Raw genomic sequence first — 19,971 nt, forward strand, 5'->3', positions numbered from 1 at the left:
GTCAATGTCCCTGTAGCTGTCCCTGTAGCTGTCAATGTCCCTGTCCCTGTAGCTGTCAATGTCCCTGTAGCTGTCCCTGTAGCTGTCAATGTCCCTGTCCATGTCCCTGTAGCTGTCCCTGTCCCTGTAGCTGTCAATGTCCCTGTAGCTGTCCCTGTCCCTGTAGCTGTCAATGTCCCTGTAGCTGTCCCTGTAGCTGTCCCTGTAGCTGTCAATGTCCCTGTCCCTGTAGCTGTCCCTGTCAATGTCCCTGTAGCTGTCCCTGTAGCTGTCCCTGTAGCTGTCAATGTCCCTGTAGCTGTCAATGTCCCTGTCAATGTCCCTGTAGCTGTCCCTGTCCATGTCCCTGTAGCTGTCCCTGTCCATGTCCCTGTAGCTGTCCCTGTAGCTGTCCCTGTAGCTGTCAATGTCCCTGTCCCTGTAGCTGTCAATGTCCCTGTCCCTGTAGCTGTCCCTGTCCATGTCCCTGTAGCTGTCCCTGTCCATGTCCCTGTAGCTGTCCCTGTAGCTGTCCCTGTAGCTGTCCCTGTAGCTGTCAATGTCCCTGTAGCTGTCAATGTCCCTGTCAATGTCCCTGTAGCTGTCCCTGTCCATGTCCCTGTCCCTGTCCATGTCCCTGTAGCTGTCCCTGTCCCTGTAGCTGTCCCTGTAGCTGTCCCTGTAGCTGTCCCTGTCCATGTCCCTGTAGCTGTCAATGTCCCTGTCCCTGTAGCTGTCCCTGTCCATGTCCCTGTAGCTGTCAATGTCCCTGTCCCTGTAGCTGTCCCTGTAGCTGTCAATGTCCCTGTCCCTGTAGCTGTCAATGTCCCTGTCCCTGTAGCTGTCAATGTCCCTGTCCCTGTAGCTGTCAATGTCCCTGTAGCTGTCAATGTCCCTGTAGTTGTCAATGTCCCTGTAGTTGTCAATGTCCCTGTAGTTGTCAATGTCCCTGTAGCTGTCAATGTCAATGTCCCTGTCCCTGTAGCTGTCAATGTCCCTGTCAATGTCCCTGTCCCTGTAGCTGTCAATGTCCCTGTCCCTGTAGCTGTCAGAGGGCCTCTCTCAATGTCATACAATTCAATTAATGTCACATTTGATAAATTCATAATAACACACTACATTGTTTGGCTTCATATAGCCATATTCAGGGACATGATTGTTATTTATTTTACCTGCCGCCCCATTGTTGCAGAGGTTTGTGTCATATGGGGTGAATGTGTTGTGGCACGTGTTGTTTTGGGTCTCCTGAGAAATATAAAAAAGCTTAATTGTGAGCTCAACACCCCTGACTGTACACTGAGTGTGCAAAACATTAGCAATGCGTTCCTAATATTGAGTTGCAACCCCTTTGCCCTCAGAACAGCCTCAGTTCGTCAGGGCATGGACTCTACAAGGTGTTAAAAGTGTTCCACAGGGATCCTGGCCCATGTTGACTCCAATGCTTCCCACAGTTGTGTCAAGTTGGTTGGATGTGGACCATTCGTGATACACAAGGGAAACTGTTGAGCTCTATAAAGCTCTATAAACGTATTTATTAACGTCTACATTTGTTGTTGCCACGTTTATTCTATCACAGACACCTGAACTTTAAAACTATATTATGTGAGCTAAATTGAAAGTTCTAATGTTTTTGTCCCCACTATAAAAAATACATGTAATTTGTCCTTGAAACATTGAATTGAAATACAGTAGAGTTCCATTCATTCCTATGGAGCACTGCTCCTACTGGGGATTACCAATATGGCTGACCAGTGGCTTCAAAGCCTCTCATTGGCCAATACATAGAATCTGCAATCCAGGGTTTATTTATTGTACATCATTGGTATGTACCAGTACAATGTGAAAAAATTGACGAGAACAAACTTCCAACAATATTGCTTCATATAAATATATTTTTAATTTTGTGAACTAACACTCACATTTTCCCCCCACTAGCACTGACTTTGCTGATAGCTACTGTACTTACTATGTCCCACCTAGCTATCTTAAGATGAATGCACTCAGTCACGCTGGATATGAGTTAAATGACTCAAATGTAAATGTAATATTAGATCATGTTCTCTGGTTTTCCCTCCACCAATACATCCTGTCAGGCTTCCACATGGGCAGGGAAAATTCCTGATGCATTTCATCTGACTAGGATATAGGATATAATATAATATATAGGATATATTTATAAAGAATGAAAATATTACGAGGGCAGGGGTTCACAAGCTAAACAACTGATAATTTATAGCCGACAGCAGAGTTCCTCTTGCAGGAAATTACCTGACCTTATTACTGTAAACTATCAAACATAAGCCAGATAGATTTGTAAACAGTTTGGTATAGTTTCCTGTTTAAACCTTTTTTATATCCAGAATTACAGTGCTTTCAGAAAGTATTCAGACCCCTTGAGTTTTTCCACATTTTGTTACGTTACAGCCTTATTCTAAAATGTATTAAATCGTTTTCCCCCCTCATCAATCTACACACAATATACCATAATGACAAAGCAAAAAGTTTGTAGGAATTTTTGCCCAAATAAAATAAAAAATAGACTGAAATATCACATTTACATAAGTTTTGAGATCCGTTGTTGAAGCAACTTTGGCAGATATCTGCAGATCATCTCAAGCTCTGTCAGGTTGGATGGGGAGCGTCGCTGCACAGCTATTTTCAGGTCTCTCCAGAGATGTTTGATCAGGTTCAAGTCCGGGCTCTTGCTGGGCCACTCAAGGACATTCAGACTTGTCCCGAAGCCACTCCTGCGTTGTCTTGGCTGTGTACTTAGGGTCGTTGTTCTGTTGGAAGATGAACCTTCGCCCCAGTCTGAGGTGCTGAGTGCTCTGGAGCAGGTTTTCATCAAGGATCTCTGTACTTTGCTCCTTTCAACTTTCCCTCGATCCTGACTAGTCTCCCAGTCCCTGCAGCTGAAAAACATTCGCACAGCATGATACTGCAACCACCATGCTTCACCGTAGGGATGGTGCCAGGTTTCCTCCAGACCTGACGCTTGGCATTCAGGCCAAAGAGTTAAATCTAGGTTTCATCAGACCAGAGTATCTTGTTTCTCATGGTCTGAGAGTCCTTTGGGTGCCTTTTGGCAAACTCCAAGCAGGCTGTCATGTGCCTTTTACTGAGGAGTGGCTTCCGTCTGGCCACTTTACCATAAAGGCCTGATTGGTGGAGTGCTGCAGAGGTGGTTGTCTTTACGGAAGGTTTTCCCATCTCCACAGAGGAACTCTGGAGCTTTGTCAAAGTGACCTTCGGGCTCTTTGTCACCTCCCTGACCAAGGCCCTTCTCCCATGATTTTTCAGTTTGGCCGGGCGGCCAGCTCTAGGAAGAGTCTTGGTGGTTCCAAACTTCTTCCATTTAAGAATGATGGAGGCCACTGTGTTCTTGGGAACCTTAAATGCTGCAGACAGTTTTTGGTACCCTTCCCCAGATCTGTGCCTCGACACAATCCTGTCTCGGATCTCTACGGAAAATTCCTTCGACCTCATGGCTTGGTTTTTGCGCTGACATGCACTGTCAACTGTGGGACCTTATATAGACAGGTGTGTGCCTTTCCAAATCATGTCCAATCAATTTAATTTACCAGAGGTGGACTCCAAGTTGTAGAAACATCTCAAGGATGATCAATGGAAACAGGATGCACCTGAGCTCAATTTCGAGTCTCATAGCAAAGGCTCTGAATACATTTAAATTATTATTATTTTTTAAATACATTTGCAAACATTTCTAAAAACCTGTTTTCGCTTTGTCATTATGGGGTATTGTGTGTAGATTGATGAGGAAATGAATTTGATCCATTTTCGAATAAGGCCGTAACTTAACAAAATGTGGAAAAAAGTAAAAGGGTTTGAATACTTTTCGAACACACTGGAGGTGTGCAGGCAGACTCATGACCAGGAGAGTGGATGGTGGTTTGCGTGCCGAGGGTATCCAGGCTAATGTGTAAACCGACTATCTAGTCTTCCCAACATGGACAAAAGGTCCATCTCTCTCTACAGTGATGCAATAAAAGGATTTACTCTGTCAGCAGATGAGAGGAAATATGGAACTACGCTCACAAAGCTGCTTCCCTGTTTTTTCATTGTCTTTCCAAAGGGTGGAAACCCCACAGAGGAAGTGTAGAGCACGTCTTCCTTCACAGCTGCAGACGAGGATCAACATCCTGTAAAGCCACAACAACACAATGCCAGTGTGCTTCGACTCTGAACCTCAAACCGGGGTCATGGTCAGTAGGGATGAAACAGGAGAGAAAAAAAGTTTGTTTCGTCCCTTCTGAACATGACTGTTGTTCTTCACACTTGTGTGGTATAGAATCTATAGATGGATTCATAGCCGAGGGGAGTAGGGCTACTGACACCCTCTGAAAAATCACAATGAAAGAATATATAGTATATTATTTAAAAAATGATATATATATATTTTTTTTTTACAAAAGTAGTGCACTGTAATAGTCCTATAATAGCAGATATATCCGTCTATAGCACCAGCGCGGGAAAAAATATTTGTCCCCCCACACCCCGTTGGCAAAATAAATGACAGCACCCCCACCCCCAAACTACTTCCCTACTTCTATGGTAATCAACGTGTTTTTAAAATGTACAGTAACCTCTGTATAGGATAGGTTATACTACAGGGAAGCTAGAATTCTGTTTCCCAAATACGCTAGTTCAGTTTGTCATTCCATTTATTCTGCTTTTCTTTTCTACCTGAAACCCAGCGTCACTTCTATTCCCAACGACTGGTACAATGAAATGAGAGAGACACAGAAATTGTGGCGTACAAATGTTGGTCAATTTAATTAAAAACATTCTATTTCATCAAAATATGCAACTGGGTTTCTGAAATTCATTTTTTTCATGAATACGTCTCAATGTACCTTAAAAACACACACTCAAACACACCGCGAGAGAGGTGTCAGTCTGAACAGCTACTGGAGTAAAGGACAAGACGACTGGGGTGACTGAGTCTGTCCACAGTACAACCCCCAGAGTCCTGCTAAGGTTGTAACCCGTTCTATGTATATTATAAGATCTGACTCGTCACCAGAACATATTGTCCACATGAACTCTCTTCTCTCTCTCTCTCTCTCTCTCTCTCTCTCTCTCTCTCTCTCTCTCTCTCTCTCTCTCTCTCTCTCTCTCTCTCTCTCTCTCTCTCTCTCTCTCTCTCTCTCTCTCTCTCTCTCTCTCTCATGATTACGCAATGCTAAATACATTGCTCTGATAAGTATCTTAAAGTACAGTGAAGCAGAATTTCTAAACACAGTGTCATTAAAAACTTTGCAATGACACTTCATCCCAGCACATTCAGTTTGTACAACATTGTAGTTTTTTAAGTTCTGCACCGGTAAAAAGTGGAAACCTCCTGTATTTCATCTCAAGCTAATATCAGGTATGAATAGACAACAGGAGGGGGAAAGTGTCACGTTTACACGATGGGATGTTTACTGGGGAATGAGAAGGGAACTAATCCGACGCAGTGACGGCCTACTAACTTCACAAACCAAGATCACAACTAAAAGGTAGGCTCCCGAGGGAGGAAGGCTCCCGAGGGAGGAAGGCTCCCGAGGGAGGAAGGGTCCAGAGGGAGGAAGGCTCCCGAGGGAGGAAGGGTCCAGAGGGAGGAAGGCTCCAGAGGGAGGAAGGCTCCAGAGGGAGGAAGGCTCCAGAGGGAGGAAGGCTCCAGAGGGAGGAAGGCTCCAGAGGGAGGAAGAGTTGACTGGCAGAGCTACATGGAACATCTGCAGAAAGAGGCTACAGGTCAAGGCTACTACGGGGGGGGGGGTGCATTACAAACAGAGCAATAGAAGGACTGACAGCTGGCTGACTAGAAGTTACAGAGGAGATGGAGAGCAGGCAGGCAGGGGGTTCTGGAACATGGGCTGTTACTGTATATTCCTACAGTTTCCTCAGATCTTATTTTTTGGTTGTTCAGTTTCCACTAAAATCAAGACAAGTTTTTTTTAAAGAGTTTTTGTAAAAGGTAGATGTTTTAAAAGCCAGGTTGCAGGTGGTCCTGTGGTGGAGTCTCTTCCTGCTCCTGGTTGGTTGTCTTCAGTCGCGGAGGCAGAGTCCTCCTGCTCTGGCTGAGACAGAGACACCCCTGCTGCTATCCCAGCATGCCGTGCAGAAACACCTCCCCGTCTCGTGGAGGAGAGAGGAGAAGAGAGAGGGAGGGCACACAGCTTAACAAACCCTCACACAACTCTAAACAAACACTTTACATGACCACATAGCTTGGCTCGGGTCTCCAGACCTGCTCCTTCATCTGCTCAGACACGTGTCTGCCTCACAACCGCCCCCAAATCTCCATTTGTCAAAAGCTGGTCCTCCCTTTGTGGTCTCTCCGGGTGCCAGGCACTAGTTCTCTACGGGTGTGGGGTCCTGGGGCAGTGTGGCGGGCATGGACGTGGGTGTGGTTGGTGTGGGGGCGGGCGGTGCCTGGGTGGGCAGGGGGGCGGGCGGCTGGCTGATGATCACCTGCACCACGTAGTCCCTGGAGATCTTCAGCTCCTCCAGCTTCATCTTGTCTGTGAGCGGCCGGCCTGAGAAGAACCAGCGCTGGGTGGCCGCCGACACGCCCTCCACCGCCTGCAGCTGCCGCTTCATGTGCTGGACCGTGTCCGTGGTCCTCACCGCCAGGCGCAGGTCCCGGCCCGTGGACAGACGCAGGCGTAGCTGGCACTCCTGACCCTCGCTGGGGGGGGTCTCGCTGACCTCAAGGCTCTCAATGTCACTCTTCTCCTCGATCATGTTGACGGGTGGGGACAAGCAGTAGACTGGCAGCTGGTAGCGATTCCCCAGCTCATCATAGCACTCTGTCAGCGCGCCTGCAGGGACACACACAGAGGGACAGAGGAACAGAGGGACAAAGTCAATCACTAAACAGGACAGACCAATGACATCTGGTTAATTACTCAGTCTGACCTTCTAGTCATTTCAATAGAATTCTCCAATATTCAGGTCTCTCTCTCTGCTCTTATTTCTACATATATCATGCCATATTAGTCTTTTCTATGTTCATCTTGATGGAATGTTGACTAGATGGATAGAATAGAGAGAGAGGGAGAAGAGAGAATAGAGAGAGAATAGACAGAGAGAGAGGAGAGAGAATAGAGAGAGAGAATAGAGAGAGAGAATAGACAGAGAGAGAAGAATGAGAAGAGAGAGAGAAGAGCAGCTGGTAGCAGCTGAATGAGTTACAGGACAAAATAAAAACCCTCCAACCCAAAAAGGCCTGTGGTGTTGATGGTATCCTTAATGAAATGATCAAATATACAGACAACAAATTCCAATTGGCTATACTAAAACTCTTTAACATCGTCCTTAGCTCTGGCATCTTCCCCAATATTTGGAACCAAGGACTGATCACCCCAATCCACAAAAGTGGAGACAAATTTGACCCCAATAACTACCGTGGAATATGCGTCAACAGTAACCTTGGGAAAATACTCTGCATTATCATTAACAGCAGACTCGTACATTTCCTCAATGAAAACAATGTACTGAGCAAATGTCAAATTGGCTTTTTACCAAATTACCGTACAACAGACCATGTATTCACCCTACACACCCTAATTGACAACCAAACAAACCAAAACAAAGGCAAAGTCTTCTCATGCTTTGTTGATTTCAAAAAAGCCTTCGACTCAATTTGGCATGAGGGTCTGCTATACAAATTGATGGAAAGTGGTGTTGGGGGTAAAACATACGACATTATAAAATCCATGTACACAAACAACAAGTGTGCGGTTAAAATTGGCAAAAAACACACACATTTCTTCTCACAGGGTCGTGGGGTGAGACAGGGATGCAGCTTAAGCCCCACCCTCTTCAACATATATATCAACGAATTGGTGAGGGCACTAGAACAGTCTGCAGCACCCGGCCTCACCCTACTAGAATCCGAAGTCAAATGTCTACTGTTTGCTGATGATCTGGTGCTTCTGTCACCAACCAAGGAGGGCCTACAGCAGCACCTAGATCTTCTGCACAGATTCTGTCAGACCTGGGCCCTGACAGTAAATCTCAGTAAGACCAAAATAATGGTGTTCCAAAAAAGGTCCAGTCGCCAGGACCACAAATTCCATCTAGACACCGTTGCCCTAGAGCACACAAAAAACGATACATACCTTGGCCTAAACATCAGCGCCACAGGTAACTTCCACAAAGCTGTGAACGATCTGAGAGACAAGGCAAGAAGGGCATTCTATGCCATCAAAAGGAACATAAATTTCAACATACCAATTAGGATCTGGCTAAAAATACTTGAATCAGTCATAGAGCCCATTGCCCTTTATGGTTGTGAGGTCTGGGGTCCGCTCACCAACTAAGACTTCACAAAATGGAGAATCTCTGCATGCAGAATGCAAAAATATCCTCCGTGTACAACGTAGAACACCAAATAATGCATGCAGAGCAGAATTAGGCCGATACCCACTAATTATCAAAATCCAGAAAAGAGCCGTTAAATTCTACAACCACCTAAAAGGAAGCGATTCCCAAACCTTCCATAACAAAGCCATCACCTACAGAGAGATGAACCTGGAGAAGAGTCCCCTAAGTAAGCTGGTCCCGGGGCTCTGTTCACAAACACAAACACACCCCACAGAGCCCCAGGACAACAGCACAATTAGACCCAACCAAATCATGAGAATATAAAAAGATAACTACTTGACACATTGGAAAGAATTAACAAAAAAACAGAGCAAACTAGAATGCTATTTGGCCCTAAACAGAGAGTACACAGTGGCAGAATACCTGATCACTGTGACTGACCCAAACTTAAGGAAAGCCTTGACTATGTACAGACTCAGTGAGCATAGCGTTGCTATTGAGAAAGGCCACCGTAGGCAGACCTGGCTCTCAAGAGAAGACAGGCTATGTGCTCACTGCCCACAAAATGAGGTGGAAACTGAGCTGCACTTCCTAACCTCCTGCCCAATGTATGACCATATTAGAGACACATATTTCCCTCAGATTACACAGATCCACAAAGAATTCGAAAACAAATCCAATTTTGATAAACTCCCATATCTACTGGGTGAAATTCCACAGTGTGCCATCACAGCAGCAAGATTTGTGACCTGTTGCCACAAGAAAAGGGCAACCAGTGAAGAACAAACACCATTGTAAATACAACCCATATTTATGTTTATTTATTTTAACTTGTGTGCTTTAACCATTTGTACATTGTTACAACACTGTATATATATATATATATATAATATGACATTTGTAATGTCTTTATTGTTTTGAAACTTCTGTATGTGTAATGTTTACTGTTAATTTTTATTGTTTACTTCACTTTTGTATATTATCTACCTCACTTGCTTTGGCAATGTTAACACATGTTTCCCATGCCAATAAAGCCCCTTGAATTGAATTGAAGAGAGAGAGGAGAGAAGAGATAATAGAGAGAGAATAGACAGAGAGAGAGAGAGGAGAGAGAATAGACAGAGAGAATAGAGAGAGAATAAAGAGAAGGAGAGAGAATAGAGAGGAGAGAGAGAAAGAATAGACAGAGAGAGAGAAGAATGAGAAGAGAGGACAGAGAATAGAGAGGACAGAGAATAGAGAGGAGAGAGAGAATAGAGAGGAGGGAGAATAGAGAGAGAACAGAGGGGAGGGAGAATATAGAGAAGGAGAATAGACAGAGAAGGAGGAAGAATGAGAGAAGGAGAGAGGGAGAATGAGAGAAGGAGAGAGGGAGAATGAGAGAAGAAGAGAGGGAGAATGAGAGAAGGAGAGAGGGAGAATGAGAGAAGGAGAGAGGGAGAATGAGAGAAGGAGAGAGGGAGAATGAGAGAAGGAGAGAGGGAGAATGAGAGAAGGAGAGAGGGAGAATGAGAGAAGGAGAGAGGGAGAATGAGAGAAGGAGAGGGAGAATGAGAGAAGGAGAGAGGGAGAATGAGAGAAGGAGGAAGAATAGAGAGGAGAGAGAATAGAGAGGAGGGAGAATAGAAAGGAGAGAGGGAAAACAGATATATAAGAGAGCGATAAGAGAACATGAAGGAGGAGGTTTCACTGACCTATGACATGGGAACACACTTGTCATTGACTCATCTCTACTCTCTATTTGTGTGTTATTCAGGAAGGATGAGGGAGTAGCGGTCTGATGCTGTCTGATCGTCACACTACACCTGTTTCACCACCACACGACGACTCTGTGGTTTCACTGTCTGTCTGCTGTTAACCTCCCACACACACCTTTTATTAGCAGATGCAAGGACACTTTTAGAGAATAGGCCAGTCCTGTACGTGTCCCAGTCATAAAGGCCAGTCCTGTACGTGTCCCAGTCATAAAGGCCAGTCCTGTACGTGTCCCAGTCATAAAGGCCAGTCCTGTACGTGTCCCAGTCATAAAGGCCAGTCCTGTACGTGTCCCAGTCATAAAGGCCAGTCCTGTACGTGTCCCAGTCATAAAGGCCAGTCCTGTACGTGTCCCAGTCATAAAGGCCAGTCCTGTACGTGTCCCAGTCATAAAGGCCAGTCCTGTACGTGTCCCAGTCATAAAGGCCAGTCCTGTACGTGTCCCAGTCATAAAGGCCAGTCCTGTACGTGTCCCAGTCATAAAGGCCAGTCCTGTACGTGTCCCAGTCATAAAGGCCAGTCCTGTACGTGTCCCAGTCATAAAGGCCAGTCCTGTACGTGTCCCAGTCATAAAGGCCAGTCCTGTACGTGTCCCAGTCATAAAGGCCAGTCCTGTACGTGTCCCAGTCATAAAGGCCAGTCCTGTACGTGTCCCAGTCATAAAGGCCAGTCCTGTACGTGTCCCAGTCATAAAGGCCAGTCCTGTACGTGTCCCAGTCATAAAGGCCAGTCCTGTACGTGTCCCAGTCATAAAGGCCAGTCCTGTACGTGTCCCAGTCATAAAGGCCAGTCCTGTACGTGTCCCAGTCATAAAGGCCAGTCCTGTACGTGTCCCAGTCATAAAGGCCAGTCCTGTACGTGTCCCAGTCATAAAGGCCAGTCCTGTACGTGTCCCAGTCATAAAGGCCAGTCCTGTACGTGTCCCAGTCATAAAGGCCAGTCCTGTACGTGTCCCAGTCATAAAGGCCAGTCCTGTACGTGTCCCAGTCATAAAGGCCAGTCCTGTACGTGTCCCAGTCATAAAGGCCAGTCCTGTACGTGTCCCAGTCATAAAGGCCAGTCCTGTACGTGTCCCAGTCATAAAGGCCAGTCCTGTACGTGTCCCAGTCATAAAGGCCAGTCCTGTACGTGTCCCAGTCATAAAGGCCAGTCCTGTACGTGTCCCAGTCATAAAGGCCAGTCCTGTACGTGTCCCAGTCATAAAGGCCAGTCCTGTACGTGTCCCAGTCATAAAGGCCAGTCCTGTACGTGTCCCAGTCATAAAGGCCAGTCCTGTACGTGTCCCAGTCATAAAGGCCAGTCCTGTACGTGTCCCAGTCATAAAGGCCAGTCCTGTACGTGTCCCAGTCATAAAGGCCAGTCCTGTACGTGTCCCAGTCATAAAGGCCAGTCCTGTACGTGTCCCAGTCATAAAGGCCAGTCCTGTACGTGTCCCAGTCATAAAGGCCAGTCCTGTACGTGTCCCAGTCATAAAGGCCAGTCCTGTACGTGTCCCAGTCATAAAGGCCAGTCCTGTACGTGTCCCAGTCATAAAGGCCAGTCCTGTACGTGTCCCAGTCATAAAGGCCAGTCCTGTACGTGTCCCAGTCATAAAGGCCAGTCCTGTACGTGTCCCAGTCATAAAGGCCAGTCCTGTACGTGTCCCAGTCATAAAGGCCAGTCCTGTACGTGTCCCAGTCATAAAGGCCAGTCCTGTACGTGTCCCAGCCAGGCCCATAAATGACAACAACCAGATCAATGCCAGGATAGTGGGTTCCATTCCGGGACCATCCATACAGTCTTAACAAAAAGGGTTCTTCCGCCGTCCCCACAGGAGCACCCTTTTGGGTTCCATGTAGTTCCCTCTGGGGAAAGGGTTATACATGGGAATCAAACAGGTTCTACCTGGAACCAAATAGGGTTCTACCTAGAATCAAAAGGGTTCTACCTGGAATCAAAAGGGTTCTACCTGGAATCAAAAGGGTTCTACCTGGAATCAAAACGGTTCTTCAAAGGGTTCTCCTATGGGGACTGCCAAAGAACCCTTTTTGGTTCTAGATAGTGCTTGTAAAAAATGTATATGTTCCATCCACATTAGCACACAGACAGGACTAGTGAATGATCAATGACTTACCATGGAAAGACTGAACGGTGTGAAGCAGGGCTCCATTTGACTGTTTATGTTGGATCCGCCTATACTTTAGTCCCCAGCCATCCATTCTAAAGACTACTTCACAACACACCCAGTAATGTCACCACAATAAACACAGTCATTTCTGCAAATACAAGAACCTGTTTCAATGTAGAGCGGGAGAGCCAATGAAAATGTGATCAATTGAGCGAGAGCACGTGGACAACACTTGAAGAATCTCTGCAGAATGTTGATGTGAGGAGGAGCTTCAAGGCTTTCTGATTTCAACACCTCTTATGTGAGTGAGTGAGTGATTGTCCAAACTGATGCCAAAACCTGTACAGACGTGCACGCCGGAATATTGGAACATTGAGGGAGGCAACCCATCTGTCTTTACTGAGGCCCAGAAAACAGTCCCAGACTGGCCCATCAGTCAGCCAGTCTGCCAGTCAGCCAATCAATCAGCCAGTCAGTCAATCAATCAGTCAGTCAGCCTCTTTAGACCAGACCAGTCAGTGCAGTCTGTCAGTCAGTCAGTCAGTCCCCACACAGCTAGCAGGCAGTGAGAGAGGTATAAAGATAACATCTTCTTTAGTCCAATACAGAGGCTTCACAAATCACTTAGAAGCACACTTGATTGGGTATAAAAGTGGCTCTGTTCACCATGCAGTGTGGAAGTGATTGTGAAGGATCCGGCAGTGTGGTGCCTGCTGAGTCTAGATGGGACCAGAGACTAACGCTCTCCATTAATCTCCTCCTCGTCTACTGACCTCTCATTAATACTGCCTTCCTTTAGAGGTTTCTCTACACTGGCCACAGTACTGAACCACCTCCCTCTCTTCTACCATCCTCACATCATCACTCAGATTCCTCTGAATGGGAGAGATAGAGCTGAGAGAGAAAGATTGAAAGAGAAATAGAGAAAGAGAGAGAGGGAGGGAGAGAGAGGGGAGGAGAGAATGCAGAGGTCAGGCAGAGAGAGAGAGAGAGGGGGGGGGGGGGGGGAGCGAGCGAGCGAGAGGGGGGGGGGGAGAGGGAGGGAGAGGGGGGAGAGAGAGAGAGGGGAAGCACCACCTCTCCAAAAATACAGTATACTGCCCAAGCCTACATTACACTCAGCGCTACAACAGCCCTGAATGACTCCAGATGGATGGGAACAATCTGTCGACAGGCCCGCTCAATTACCACCATGCATCAGAACTAGAGACTCGCTTTTACTGTTCACTTCACTGTAAAGCAGCAGTGTCCAGGGCCCCACGATGCCCCCTTAACAGTAAAGTGGGTTATCTCTCTCACAGGCCCACTACACAGGAAAGTGGGTTACCTCTCTCACAGGCCCACTACACAGGAAAGTGGGTTATCTCTCTCACAGGCTCACTACACAGTAAAGTGGGTTACCTCTCTCACAGGCCCACTACACAGGAAAGTGGGTTACCTCTCTCACAGGCCCACTACACAGGAAAGTGGGTTATCTCTCTCACAGGCCCACTACACAGTAAAGTGGGTTCTCTCTCTCACAGGCCCACTACACAGGAAAGTGGGTTACCTCTCTCACAGGCCCACTACACAGGAAAGTGGGTTATCTCTCTCACAGGCCCACTACACAGGAAAGTGGGTTCTCTCTCTCACAGGCCCACTACACAGTAAAGTGGGTTCTCTCTCTCACAGGCCCACTGACTGTGAACAAGAGTAGTTCTGACAGGACGAGAGAGTTTCATTAATCCACTTTAGATACACTGCTGCTGCTGCTTATAAAATGTTGACAAGCAGGAAAACCAGCCCCAGCCAAATGGAATATGTAATGGAATGTTCCGCCTGTATAATGGCTGCATGTTGCTACAGTATTGTAACTCAATAAGGTCTCCATATTTTTATTTATTTAACTAGGCAAGTCAGTTATTAAGAAGACATTTTTATTCACAACGACGGCCTACCCAGGCCAAACCCTCCCCTAACCCAATTGTGCTCCTCCCTATGGGACTCCCGATCACGGCCGGTTGTGATACAGCCGAGGATCAAACCCGGGTCTGTAGTGACACCTCAACACCTCACCTCTGTGATGAAGTGCCTTAGACCGCTGCGCCACTCGGGAGGCACCCTGGACCCTAGATCTCCATAGACTAGTGATGCTATGGTTACAGCAGCATGGCCACGTCTCCTTCCCACCCAGCGTATATTGTTATATTATAGGCCTGTATAGAGGGACACCAGACCACAGAGGAAGGGAGGAGCAGAGGTGCTTTCAGTTCTGTCTGTCTCCTGCGTTCCTGTGTGATAGGCTCCCTTCACTGCAGTACTGAAATGTTTATTCTGTCATAATACGAAGTGACGACGTACAGAAGTGAGTGGACACAAACAAGCCAAACATTGACCCGGTAAATGTAAAAAAAACTATCATCCTATATCGAATCTCCCATATCTCTCAAGAATTTTAGAAAAAGCTGTTGCGCAGCAACTCACTGCCTTCCTGAAGACAAACAATGTACACGAAATGCACTGAGACTGCACTCGTGAAGGTGGTAAATGACCTTTCAATGGCGTCAGACCGAGGCTCTGCATCTGTCCTCGTGCTCCTAGACCTTAGTGCTGCTTTTGAGACCATCAATCACCACATTCTTTTGGAGAAATTAGAAACTCTAATTGGTCTCCACAGACAAGTTCTGGCCTGGTTTAGATCTTATCTGTCGGAAAGATATCAGTTCGTCTCTGTGGATGGTTTGTCCTCGGACAAACCAATTGTACGTTTTGGCGTTCCTCAATGCTCCATTTTGGTGTTTCTACATCTGCATTGCTTGCTGTTTGGGGTTTTGGGCTGGGTTTCTGTATAAGCACTTTGTGACTTGATGTAATGATGTAAGAAGGGCTTCATAAATACATTTGATTGATTGATTGATTGCAGTGTGCTGTGAGGGGACTGTTTCTGGTGCTGTAGTGAGGGGACTGTTTCTGGTGCTGTAGTGAGGGGACTGTTTCTGGTGCTGTAGTGAGGGGACTGTTTCTGGTGCTGTAGTGAGGGGACTGTTTCTGGTGCTATAGTGAGGGGACTGTTTCTGGTGCTGTAGTGAGGGGACTGTTTCTGGTGCTGTAGAGAGGGGACTGGTTCTGGTGCTGTAGTGAGGGGACTGGTTCTGGTGCTGTAGTGAGGGGACTGGTTCTGGTGCTGTTGAGTTTACTGCAGTGTAATGATTAGTGTAGTGGGGGGACTGTTATATAGGCCTACAGTGTGAATACAGGGAGCAGGAGGGATCTGATACAGTGTGAATACAGAGAGCAGGAGGGGTCTGATACAGTGTGAATACAGAGAGCAGGAGGGGTCTGATACAGTGTGAATACAGAGAGCAGGAGGGATCTGATACAGTGTGAATACAGGGAGCAGGAGGGATCTGATACAGTGTGAATACAGGGAGCAGTAAGGATCTGATACAGTGTGAATACAGGGAGCAGTAAGGATCTGATACAGTGTGAATACAGGGAGCATGAGGGATCTGATACAGTGTGAATACAGGGAGCAGTAAGGATCTGATACAGTGTGAATACAGGGAGCAGGAGGGATCTGATACAGTGTGAATACAGGGAGCAGTAAGGATCTGATACAGTGTGAATACAGGGAGCAGGAGGGATCTGATACAGTGTGAATACAGGGAGCAGTAAGGATCTGATACAGTGTGAATACAGGGAGCAGGAGGGATCTGATACAGTGTGAATACAGGGAGCAGTAAGGATCTGATACAGTGTGAATACAGGGAGCAGGAGGGATCTGATACAGTGTGAATACAGGGAGCAGGAGGGATCTGCTACAGTGTGAATACAGGGAGCAGGAGGGATCTGATACAGTGTGAATACAGGGATGCAGTCGAGGACTGTTTCTAATCAGGCAGTGTTGTGACCTCAGCGGGGTCTTATATTTAGCGGAGACGGCGAGGTGGTCTTTGATCCACCTGAGCTGCTGACACTTAGAAGTGGAACCCAGGAGAGAACTAACCTTTCAGCTAGCAGTTTGTATCGCTGCTATAAACACACACACACACACACACACACACACACACACACACACACACACACACACACACACACACACACACACACACACACACACACACACACACACACACACACACACATGAAAGAGGAGAGCCTGTCCTCTACGAGGCTGTCCCCCACGAGGCTGTCCCCCACGAGGCTGTCCCCCACGAGGCTGTCCCCCACGAGGCTGTCCTCAACTGTTTCACCAGACCACCTCACAGCCTCCACCACGACTCTGAATTACTCAGTAAAAATCACTCTTTACACTCTGAATGATTTGATATGAAATGTTACAGGTGAGCCATGGTGAATGTGACTCAGTTCCAGGAAGGTGTTTTTGTTCTACCTTGTTATGCTTAGTTCTACATTGATATTGATCACTGTATTGTTGGGTTTAGAGTGAGCAAGAAAGGCATTTCACTGTACTTGTGCACGTCACATTAAAACTTGAAACTTGACTGAGTCAGAGCTTTAGGCCCCAGAGCCCCTACAGATCTGCTGAGATGAAGCGTAGTGTTCTGCCCGTCCAGTCCTCCAGGTGGCGACAGAGAACATGACAGCAGAGCAGACAGCTCCAGTGTCCTGGGCTCCTCTTGGTTCACACCAACTACAGTCATCAGAAAACACTGAGCCACAGCTTGCACCTGGAAGCATACAAGTCATTAAGCTGTCTGTCAGTCCATCTGTCATTCTGTGTGTCTGTCTGTCCCGTTTGCCCGCCTCCCTCCCTGCCTGTCTGACTCCTTGCATGTCGTCTCCCTGTCTGTCTCCCTGTCTGCTTGTATGTCTCCCTGCCTGTCTGTCTCCCTTCCTGTCTGTCTGTCACCCAGCCTGCCTGCCTGTCTCCCTGCCTGTCTGTCTCCCTGCCCGTCTGACTCCTTGCCTGTCTGTCTCTCTGCATGCCTGTCTCATTGCCTGTCTGCCTCCTTGCTTGCCTGTCTCCTTGCCTGTCTCCCCGCATGCATGACTCCCTGATCATCTGTATCATTGCCTGTCTGTCTCCTTGCCTGTCTGGCTTCCTGCCTGCCTGTCTTTCTCCCTGCCTGCCTGCCTTTCTTCCTCCCTGCCTGTCTGTCTCCTTGCCTTTCTGCCTCACTGCCTGCCTGTGTCCATGCCTGTCTGTCTCCCTGCCTGTCTGCCTCACTGCCTGCCTGTGTCCATGCCTGTCTGTCTCCCTGCCTGCCTGTCTCCCTGCCTGCTTGTCTCCCTGCCTGCCCGTCTCCCTGCCTGCTTGTCTGTCTCCCTGCCTGTCTATTACCCTGCCTGCCTGCCTGTCTGTCTCCCTGCCTGTCTGTCTCCCTGCATGCCTGTCTCCCTGCCTGTCTGTCACCCAGCCTGCCTGTCTGTCTTCCTGCCTGCTTGTCTGTCTCCCTGCCTGTCACCCCGCCTGTCTGTCACCCTGCCTGCCTGCCTGTCTCCCTGCCTGCCTGTCTCCCTGCCTGTCTCCCTGCATGCATGACTCCCTGATCGTCTGTATCATTGCCTGTCTGTCTCCCTGCCTGTGTCTCCCTGCCTGTCCCCCTGCCTGCCTGCATGCATGACTCCCTGATCGTCTGTCTCCCTGCCTGTCTGGCTCCTTGCCTGTCTGGCTCCCTGCCTGCCTGTCTTTCTCCCTGCCTGTCTGTCTGTCTCCTTGCCTTTCTGCCTCACTGCCTTTCTGCCTCACTGCCTGTCTGTCTCCCTGCCTGTCTGCCCCACTGCCTGCCTGTGTCCATGCCTGTCTGTCTCCCTGCCTCCCATTGAGGAACTCAATTGGCTTACTGTTAAGGCAAGGGCTGATTTCGTCGGTATGCTTGTCTGTCACCCTGCCTGCCTGTCTGTCTCCCTGCATGCCTGTCTCCCTGCCTGTCTGTCACCCAGCCTGCCTGCTTGTCTGTCTCCCTGCCTGTCACCCCGCCTGTCTGTCTCCCTGCATGCCTGTCTGTCTCCCTGCCTGCTTGTCTGTCTCCCTGCCTGCCTGTCTGTCTCCCTGCCTGTCACCCTGCCTACTTGTCTGTCTGTCTCCCTGCCTGCATGTCTCCCTGCCTGCTTGTCTGTCTCCCTGTCTGTCAGTCACCCTGCCTGCCTGCCTGCCTGTCTCCCTGCCTGCCTGTCTGCCTCCCTGTGTCATGCCTGCCTGCCTTTCAAAACAACCATGTCTCTCTCTCTCTCTCTCTCTGGAGGTCATGAGCATACCCTAAATAGCCAGGCCTCATTTCAGCATCAGTGTCAGACAGCAGTTCTGGAGGGGGGGATGATGTGCTGGGTTGTACAGGTGTAACTCATAATCATGTCAGGCCATATTTAACTTTGTAGTTCCAGCCAACTCATTGTAGAACGAGGCCCGTATCCACAAAGCGTCTCATAGTGGGCGTGTTGATCTAGTATCTGTCAATACATCTGTCCATACAATCTGATTCAGTTAAAGGCTAAACTGATCCTAGATCAGTACTTCTACTCAGAGACAGTTGTGTGGATACGGGTCCAGGACTGGCGTGTCTAAAAGAAATGCACCAGAGGGAAAACTGACCCTGGAACAGTGTCAACTGACCCTGTCATAACCAAACATGTCCTATTATACTTCTGAACTAGATTGTGTGTATTAGGTTTGTTGTGGAATTGTTGGATATGACCTGTTAGATACTGCTGCACTGTCTAGAAGCAGAAGCATTTCACTACACTCACAATAACATACACTTTGATTTGACTTGATTCTGACTAGTCTAGCAGTCATGTTGACAGCTACTGCAAAAAGAAAGTCTGTTGACAAGACAAAAGGAAGAGTGAATCTACATGGTAACACACAGCCTGATGTCAGGAGAGGGCTGAGAGGAGGAGATATTCTACATGGATTGAACCCTGGTGATTTGAATTTCCTTTGTGTGTGAGAGACAGAGGGAAAGAGAGAGAGAGAGAGACAGAGGGAAAGAGAGAGGTGGTAGAGAGAGAGGTAGAGAGACAGAGGGAAAGAGAGAGAGACAGAGAGGGAAAGAGAGAGAGAGAGAGACAGAGGGAAAGAGAGAGGGGGTAGAGAGAGAGGTAGAGAGACAGAGGGAAAGAGAGAGAGACAGAGAGGGAAAGAGAGAGAGAGAGAGACAGAGGGAAAGAGAGAGGGGGTAGAGAGACAGGGGGGTAGAGAGACAGAGGGAAAGAGAGAGAGACAGAGAGGGAAAGAGAGAGAGAGAGAGACAGAGGGAAAGAGAGAGGGGGTAGAGAGAGAGGTAGAGAGACAGAGGGAAAGAGAGAGAGACAGAGAGGGAAAGAGAGAGAGAGAGACAGAGGGAAAGAGAGAGAGATAGAGAGGAGGTAGAGAGAGAGAGAGGGGGGGGGAGGAAGAGAGAGAGAGGAGGTAGAGAGACAGAGAGAGGGGGAGGTAGAGAGAGAGGGGGGGGAGGAAGAGAGACAGAGGGAAAGGGAGAGAGAGAGACAGAGAGGGAAAGAGAGAGAGAGAGAAAGGAGGTAGAGAGGAGGTAGAGAGAGATAGAGAGGGAAAGGGAGAGAGAGAGACAGAGAGGGAAAGAGAGAGAGAGAGAAAGGAGGTAGAGAGGAGGTAGAGAGAGATAGAGAGGGAAAGGGAGAGAGAGGGAAAGGTGATTTTCCTGTCTGTCTGTCACACGGGGTCTCTTGTGGCTCAGTTGGTAGAGCATGGCGCTTCCAATGTCTGGGTTGTATTATTTATAATGACGGCGTACCAGGGAGCAGTGGGTTAACTGCCTTGTTCAGGGGCAGAACGACAGATTTTTACCTTGTCAGCTCAAGGATTCGATCCAGCAACCTTTCAGTTACTGGCC

At 47.9% G+C, this 19,971-nt stretch overlaps 1 protein-coding gene across 1 annotated transcript in view; it reads right to left on the reverse strand.

Moving 5' to 3' along the window:
- Positions 1 to 5,529: 5,529 nt before the first annotated feature.
- The window catches only part of LOC139537815 (ubiquitin domain-containing protein 2-like), a 77,205-nt gene continuing 62,763 nt past the window's right edge, over positions 5,530 to 19,971 (reverse strand). The window contains exon 3 of the mRNA XM_071339627.1: positions 5,530 to 6,806. Within this exon, the coding sequence (XP_071195728.1) occupies positions 6,337 to 6,806 (470 nt within the window). The 3' untranslated portion in view covers positions 5,530 to 6,336. The remainder of the gene's footprint in view (positions 6,807 to 19,971) is intronic.

The sequence above is a fragment of the Salvelinus alpinus genome, chromosome 13 (genome assembly GCF_045679555.1).
Source record: "Salvelinus alpinus chromosome 13, SLU_Salpinus.1, whole genome shotgun sequence".
Lineage (NCBI taxonomy): Eukaryota > Metazoa > Chordata > Actinopteri > Salmoniformes > Salmonidae > Salvelinus > Salvelinus alpinus.